Raw genomic sequence first — 9,102 nt, 5'->3', positions numbered from 1 at the left:
ATATTAAACGGTTACAGAGCCTCTTACAACAAGTTTAACAATGTTCTCTAAAATGCATCAGGTTAGCCCGGGTTAGTCTGCACCGGACAGGAAAAGGATCTGGTCTTGCAAAATAAGTGTAAAGTGGTCACCTTTGACAACTAATTTGTAGGCACACTAATCCTGTTTAGATGTGATACTCTGTACTAACATATTACCACGGAAGTTTTACATGTAGTTTGGAGTGACAAAGCGGCACATAGCGACCTATGTTTCTACAATACAACACAAACAAACATGTTTCTCGACTAGATACATTATGTTTGATACAAAATAAGCTTTAAATATTCCTGTGCAGAAATTGTAGCACCGTATCACACACAAGAAATATAAATAGAGTACAAATAAGAATTTTTCCAATCGAGTGGTTATTAGGAAAAAGTTTACCTGCTACTGAGCTCTCCGAGGCATTTGTTTTGAAAGTCGTCACCGGAAGACGCGGTAGCCGTTGTGTGTAGCTCGGCACGCGCAGGTTCAACAGATCTCACTCTACTCAGTCAGTAGCGACTCAGCAGAGGCACGAGGGGAACGTTTGAGGACACTTGACAGCTTTTCAGAGACTGCTATGACATCTCGCAGGTAAAGTGGGCTTTGTTGTTTAAACTGTCATGACTCCCGCCTGAATATTTGACTCCCTGTTTACTGTGTCCGAGCGGCGAGAGACGTTACAGGCGAGTCTGTACTGAGGCTGCCAGCGAGAAAACAGGGGCGCCTCAACTTTTTCGCGTCACAGACCCCTTTAACACAGACACTTCATAATTTATATTTCATCCAAAGAAACGACGCTACATGTTTGTTTTGTTATTTATGAATTGACACAGAGTTGTGTAACTGACTTTTTATATTGCTGCAACAAAAGTGGCGACGTTGAAAGCTTTGATAGAAATGTAACGTTACAGTTTCTTTAATGTCGCTCGCTGCTGCGGTGAAATAACACTATCTTTCAAATAGACGTCATCATGTTGCTCTGTTTTAATGCATTGCATTGATTTTGTATTTGTGCGCATGTGTGCATGTTGTGATTTCTGTGTGATTTATTTGAGTCAGACATTAAATTGAATGTGAATATAATCTCTTACACTTGTTTTATACATCCCACTAGTTTTTATCCTCACTTTTATAATCTACTGCAATGAGCTTTTTATGTCTCTGTCCTTTCTCTTTGTCTTTCTGTGTGCACAGTACAGGAAAGTGGCTTAAAGCTTCCTGTGAATCCAAGCCTTTTCACAGAAAGTATTATAGTAAACCTATAAACAATTTAAAAGAACACTGTAGTAAAACTCTACAACAAGTTTGTATAAAATATTATAGCAAGATATATCAGTATCAGGTCAGCCTAAATATATTGTCAAGAACCACAAAAACACTTCAAGTGTGTACATATTTAGTAATAGAATCTTAAAAATATTAACCATAAAACACTCTTATTATTTAACACCAATATAACAGTACAAATTGATTGTAATACATAGAAATATACCCCTAGACCCTCTTGGAATAGTATAGCCTCATAAAATAGTAATCTACTTTTCTAATCAAGAGGTATACCTTTTTAAATCAAGGACAGTGGCCTGCTTCACACTGACACTTTGCTAAGTGTTGTGTTAATCATGAACACTGTGAATATTTCACCTACCAGTAACCTGGTCCCCTTCCTATGTATTATTAACCACGTGTACGTCTATGGACTAGTAATGATGTGTAGATCTCCCTGAAATATTAACCAGCTACTGGTTGTAGGGATGAGAAGAATTAAGAGCTACAGGTGTGTGTGCTGAACAAATAAACTATATGGACAAACAAAAATGGATACATGCATGTAGTGCTTATTTAGCTTTTGCACTACTGGTCTTTATAATGTCACATTTCCTCCCACATAGCCCAGTCCATGTGCTTATCAGTTTACACTTAGTATACTAACATTACCTGATGTATGTAATAATTTGAAATGTACAATGGTGCTGTAAAATACAGCTATACGGCTATAAAAATCACTCAATATAACTACTAGTTTGTTCAAGTGTAACAACAGTTTGTCCTGGTGCAGATTTCTGTGCAAGGTGACCTATGTAATGTTGACTCCAGCAGTTGGCTTGTCTCGAGACCATTATGGCTGTTGTGGACTCAAGAAAGTGCTTTGTTTGCAATCCCACAGTTTATAGTTGATACAATTAGTCTAACACTATATGGGTGGAAAATATAGCAGATGTTTCAGATCTCGTGGTGTTTGACATGTGACTCTTGTGTCCTGTATACCTATGGTACTGTAGGTAAAGTAACAATGGTGAAATAGTGACGTTGAGGTTAACAAGCCAGTCTACTGAGTTTAGCAACAGGGTTCAACTTCACAAAACACAAAGGAATTTATTTATGACAGAACAAAGAGTGTTAAATTCTTGCCATGTTATTTGGCAAAATAGCAGTTTTTCACAATAGAATCTAGCTGGATATGGCTTAGACCTTGGGGCATCAAAGGGATTTTGGAAACAGTAAAGCAGCCACGCTGGCTGGTGCTTTAGAGGATAATTCAGTTTTTTACAACCGTACCAATCTTTTTTACAACGCACAAAATTTCCATGTTCATGGACCATTGCATTGCTGAGCTGCTTCCTGGTACACCTTGCAGGAAGCATCTACATACTATGCACAGTTGTGATTGTGGTGGTACTGTGTGTTGCTCAGCTTTGCGTAAGCTATAGAGTAAATTCCAAATCCTTGTAAACTTGTTGCAGTGACTGATTATTCATCAGACTATTACAAGGATATTGGTAAGTCTTTTCAGTTTAATGATCCTTCATATTTATTTGTACCCGAATACACAGATGAATAACTTCAAACTGTGGTCACACGTATGAAAATACAATATGTTAAGTAGGTAAATTATTACATGTTGAACCAGCATCCAGTTGAAGATATTTGGGGTAATAACCTTAAACTTCCATTTCACTTTCATTTTTGCTTCCAAACGCTGTGAAGTGGTGCCCTCTTGACCAAAGATTTGAGTAATATGTTTTCATACAGTAGCAAAAATCTATGAAAATAAACTACTGCTTCTCACTTTATCACTAGAATTCTCTTTCAAGGAAGATTATCAGTCAGTTGCATTTTTAAGCGGAGCTGTCGATAAGATGACACATTGCTATATTTGTGACCTTTTTCTCAGACATTTACAATAAACACTTGTGCGTTGATGGAGGGCCAGGCTTTCACTCGCCCCAGGGGCCAAAGCCACCCGCAGGCTGAGATCAGAAATAGAGGAAAACACTGAGACAAAGTTAAAAGTTGTTTTCATCTCTGCCGGTTTCCATGGTTTGTCGCCGGCCGAGACATGTATGACTGTTTCACTGTGGCTGGTTCTGTACTTCCTGAGCTGAAATACCACAGGGGAACAATGCTTACAATGCGTGCCATCGTGATGTAACAGACTTGCTTTCTTGTTGATGATAATTTCACTCCCCACCTCAGGAAGGATTTTAATTCATCATACTATTGGGGAAGGCTGGAGTTTCCACATAATTTTTGGCGGTTTAGTCATGAAGGAACCATTTATACAGTACTGTCCCTTATTGTGATTGTTCCATCAACTTTACAATGCTTAAACATTGTAATGAGATCAGTGTAACACTGTGGGCCCAGACAAAGACGTAATGATGCAGAATCACTTTACGTTGCTGTTGCACTTTTGCTTTGCCAGTTGACTCTGTGTAGCATTACAAATTTTCCACTATTGGAAACCACCTCTGCCACCCTTTGTTTATGGAACAGACCTCGTCTGTCACTGAAACTCATTTGACCAGCTGAGAACAGTGAGTCAGTTTTCTCGATAAGCCGACAGGAAAACAACAGCCCATGTGGAGGAATAAGATAGCGCTGCCAACATTTCCAGGAGTGCTCTGAACCAACTGTTAGTTGTTGTTTTTTTTTCTAGATACACGTTTTGCATTTTATTCAGAAACACAACAATGCAGATAGAGTATAAGAGACAAAACATTAAAGCATGTCAGCCCCACATGCTCATGATCTTTAAGGGCATGATCTTTAAAGGACATATGCTTTACCAGATATAGGACTGTAAATATGACCAAAATCTCATATCCTATATATATATATATATATATATATATATATATATATATATATATATATATATATATATATATATATATATATATATATATATATATATATATATATGATACCTGTTATAGGTATCATATCCCGATAATGATACCTATAACAGTATAGCACATTTTCAGTAAATTAGTCTGTCCATCTTTTGTGCAGATTAAATGACTTGTTTTTTTACTCGGCAGTAACGTAATGAATGTAGTTGACGTCAACTCGAGTGCCTCACCTGGTTCATTGTCTCTCCTCTGCTCCGCTGTGTGTGCAGCACACACGCAGAGGGCTCAGCTCAGGCCGTGGTAGGTCACAGAGAGCAGAGGAAAGTAGCGTGACCGTAAATGACAGTAAAATGCTGTAGAGACTCTCACAATAAGCTGAAATGAAACAAGTGCACATAAATTCGGTAAATAACATAAATAAACGTAGTAAAACACAAGTAAAAAGCCAAGAAAAGTAATTTATGAATGTAATCTGTGAAAACTCCAAATGATGAAAAATATTGCCGTTAAGAGTTTGATTTTTCGACACAAAAAAATATAAGATAGAGCATAATATGAAATGATAGACGTTTATCTACCATCCAACAGCTACACCAGCTCTTTGAGGCTGTAATTCTCATTGTAAAGAAAAGCAAAGTTTAGGACAAACTAAACTTTAGTGATGAAAAGTCAGAGTATCACTACAGTTCACATGTCCAAATGCATCAAATTGCATGGCAATCCATCTAATAGTTGTCGAGACATCTAACTCTACACCACAAATATCAATCTGCTGGTAGTGTGAGAGGAAAAGTCAGGGGATCATCATCAAAGTCATTAAGATTCATCCTCTGGGAACCATAAATGCCTGTACAAAATTCCTTGGCAATCTATTTGATACAGTAGTTGTAGAGATATTTCAGTCTGGACCAAAATGGTCGATGGACCACCCGACAGACAGAACATTATTGTCATCCCTAGAAGCACGCTGTTTGCATGGCTAAAAATATCAAGCAGTTATGAACATTAACCACATAGTTTTGTAAACCACACAAACCAACATGCCTTAAGCTGTTTTTGTACACTTTACCCAATACAAACTGCTACTACGGCTAAAACAACAGGTCAAGCCAGAACATTTTCCCTCTTAAGTCAGGGGCTCGATATGAAAGCACAAGACCAGATTCTTCAGTGCATCCATGTCCCTTTACAATACCGGCGTTATGGCAAATGTTTTAGTCACAGAATGTTGCAGCTTTTGATTGATCTTGCAGCTCAACTAAACAAGAAAAGTCTTCTACTTCAGTGGTTAAAAACTGGAAGCTTGACACTGAAAATTGATGTTCTGATTACAAAAAAAAACTTTGCTAAGTGTCCATATAAAAATGAGGGAGTAAAAAAGTCAGATTTGTTTTAGGCCAGTATGAAGCATTGCTTTGATGTTTTATTATTTCCCAGAGGGAGCCATATAATATAACCCAACTGAACATTTACAAATTCAATGAAAATATTGAAAATGAATAGTTCTCTTGCACAATATCAGATTGTATTCTACCAAATTACATGCTTATCAAAAATACTTAGAGAATATCTCACAAAAGCAACCAGAGTGGTTCATTTTAAAGACCCAAATCTGAACATATTACAGATCTCTGGTTAAGTTTTCTGTAAATCCTGTTCAGTTGGATATTAAAACTCTTGCACTGCTACATTTCTCAGTGCCACAGGTCCGGGTTAAGTTCCTGAGACTAATCTGTGTAGACTCAACTATTGACAGTCAGAAGTACGAACCTTTACATTTTGGGAAATACTTCCCTGGTGAACACTTTTTGTAGCATAGTCTGATTATAGTTATGATTCAAGCACTTTCCTTTTCATACAGGCAGATCAAACAAGACATTTTGTTTTTAATTATGGAGCTCATTTTCCCCCAAATGTCACTTGTGCAATCCTGCCTCCGAGGCTTCTTCATAGGAAGTCTTTTTGAGATCTGCAGTGAAACTTATTATTTTGTGATGAAGCTGACTGTGTTGTCTAAGTGAACGACAAAATGTATTTGCCCTTTCTCTTTCTGTGTGTGTTGCTCTGTTTAATAATTAACCTTTAGGTCATCACTCACCAAAAAATGCTTGTAGAGACAGATCTGATTGTTAGGAACCAGTGACATAAAGAGTCTTGAACTCCTCATTTACTAACTAACAAATGTGAGAGTATCATATTAACCAGCTGCAGTAAATATGAGGCTTACAACCAGGGCTGAGGGTGTGTTTCCAATTACCCTATATTTTTGGACAATGTAAAATACATATTCATTTGTCCAGTGAGTGTTAATACGATTATTGTAAGCTGCCCTGAGTTGATTGTCCCGTCACGTAACTCTCATATGGCTGCAGGGTTCCCATTCAAAACACATTTGAAAGTGTAAATTTAACCCTGAGGCATGCAGACTCACACTGGCACAGAATTCATTTTCACACTGTCAATTAAAAGATTATCGGTACTGACACTTTTTGGAAGTCTTGCTCTTACTGTATGCCACATAAATCTCCTCTGTGTGTCTCCAGTAGATAAAGTTGCTCTTTCTTGTGACTCTGCTAACCAATCAGCGTGTTCAGAGATATTCTAAAAACTTCTAAAAGCTGTAGCGGAGTGGTTAGTTTAATTTGAATGACATATCTTACACTGCCAGGCTTGTTTAAAGGACAAGTGAAATAAATATCCACTGATAAAAAAGAATGCACTATCAATGGCAAAGATGTTTTGTTTACAGAGGAAGTAAATGAAATTAAAGTTTTTGTACCCTTACTGTATGTTGTACTGGAGCTCACTAATAATGAACGCTGAGACAGGCCAAAGCATGACAAAAATACAATTTTGGGCTTAAAAATAAAATAATACAATTTGCAACAGTATTACAAAAGCACATTTCCAAAAATGAATATTTTAGTGGAATTCCCCTATTTATGTCCCAAAAGTTTTATGTAGTCTTTTAATTTAACTGAGATTATTTCTCTGTGTAGCACTGTATATTTCACTGTCAATTTTGGACTTTAAAACGAACTGAACAGCATGCCCTTCCTACACAAAAATATCCATAGTCTCTCCCTAGCTCTCCCTCCCTCCCCTCCTCAGATCATGACTGCAGGAGCAGGGGTGACTCAGGGCTTTCCAAGAATAGGATTCCCTTTGACAACCACCAGGCGCCCCATTTCCCTGCATCTGGCCTTGGGCAGCGAAAGAGAGAGACAGAGACAAGACAAAGAGAACAAGATTTCAAATGGCCTGGTATTGTCTGATGAGACGCCGACAGAGAAGGAGAGAATAAAATGAATGTACTGTGGGAGAGACAGAGGCAGCTGGGAGCTGCGGGATAGGCCTCCGGCTGGTTGAGGGGAAACAGGCCCAGTGTGCATCCAGCCACCACTCTATCCTCTTACATAATGTCTCAAGTTCAATATAGCCCTGGACGGCTATTTAAAGCACGCCCGTCTAGGCCCACTGACAAAAAGGTGATATACTTAGTAGCCGCAGCGCAGCATGAAAGCCTCAGCTAGGGCTATATTGGTCACAGACAAGCCCCGGGGTGTGGATTTTGGTAATGTTGCAGTTATTTTTAGCCCAGCTGATGATCCGGGGTATTTACATGAGGTGCAAAACTCACACACACACCCCATTGCTGGATAGATGCTTCATTTCTCTATGTGGCACCAGGCAGCCAGCTTAGTAGAATTAGTAAAATGACTAACTTAGGCAATCACTCACTGCATATGTGCATGCAGTTTTTTTTTCTCCCCCAACAGTTGCTTTTATGAAGCTGAATGATTAACAAGAATGCTAGTGGTGACATGACAAATGATCAAAAGCTTTCATAGTTATCAAACAATTTTTTCAAAAGCAACTTATAGCACAGGATATCCATAGTTTGTTGCTTTGACATGTGGTAAACAAGACTTTCCAAACAGTAGCTCCAGGCATTAGTGGTTAATAACTAACTTTTTTTTCAACAGACAACATGGTAATCAGAGTTTCTGGAAAACAGACAGTAGTTTGCCTAAAATGGCACATTAAGAAACAAACTGTGATATAATTTATAGGTGTGTAATTACTAACATGAAGTTGCTGTGATCAAAAATGTAATGAATGAATATGATATGACAGGAATAGAAAATAATACACAGCACAATTAACAATAGTGAAACCTTAAAAAGTGGCTACAATCAAAGTGTTCCTGTTCTTTGAGATAGTTGCTAATCTAGAGGTCATTTTAAGGTCATTAGGAGGTAGACTGCAGTCAAATACTGCCGTGCTTTTCTTCTCTGCATTTATTTTCCAGCTCGTCTACAAAGCTCCCTAGCCTATCCCTGCAAAATTAATAGCCTAATGGCATACTGCTGAATTGGCTGGATTGGGGGGTTTAGCTTGGCGAGGGCTAACTATGATCCGGTGTAACTACGCCACGCACGATTAGGTGTAATCTCCAGGCACAGGCAACACAGCTGTTGCATTTAGCCTCCGACAAGATAGCAGAGACCTTGTAGCTCTCGCAGACCTGGCACCCTGGTCTGGCCTGGCCCGGTCTGGTCTGTGTTACAGCCAGAGAAAGCTCTGTTAGCTTCAGGATCAGAGTGGGCTTTGGAACTGAGCCATCAGACAGCCGCTGACCTCTTAGGGTCCAACCGGAGAGAGAAGGTGCGGGTGAGGGAGGAGAGCATGAGGGGGTTGGATCAGTCACCCAGCGCCTGTCACATCAGTCTGAGGTTGGGAAGGAGGGAAGGCAGGGGGACGGCTGATAGCACTGATGGGTGCTGGTATCAGGCCTGCTCATGCTCGTCCAAATCCCAGATTAAGAGGCCCCCGCCCCCTCGCTCGCTGTCCCTTCCGCACACTCTCTCTCTCTTTCTAACACTCTTACAAAGCTTCTCTGTCGTTTCTCTCTCACTGTCTCTGTTTCACTCTATCT

At 39.1% G+C, this 9,102-nt stretch overlaps 1 protein-coding gene across 2 annotated transcripts in view; it reads left to right on the top strand.

Moving 5' to 3' along the window:
* The first annotated feature begins 505 nt into the window (after positions 1–505).
* The window catches only part of ptpn11b (protein tyrosine phosphatase non-receptor type 11b), a 42,701-nt gene continuing 34,104 nt past the window's right edge, over positions 506–9,102 (top strand). For both annotated transcript variants that reach the window (XM_044350856.1, XM_044350854.1), the window contains exon 1: positions 506–618. In XM_044350856.1, the coding sequence (XP_044206791.1) occupies positions 605–618 (14 nt within the window). In that variant the 5' untranslated portion in view covers positions 506–604. The remainder of the gene's footprint in view (positions 619–9,102) is intronic.

Source organism: Thunnus albacares, chromosome 5 (genome assembly GCF_914725855.1).
Source record: "Thunnus albacares chromosome 5, fThuAlb1.1, whole genome shotgun sequence".
Classification (NCBI taxonomy): Eukaryota; Metazoa; Chordata; class Actinopteri; order Scombriformes; family Scombridae; genus Thunnus; species Thunnus albacares.
This window is presented reverse-complemented; position numbering and strand designations above follow the sequence as displayed.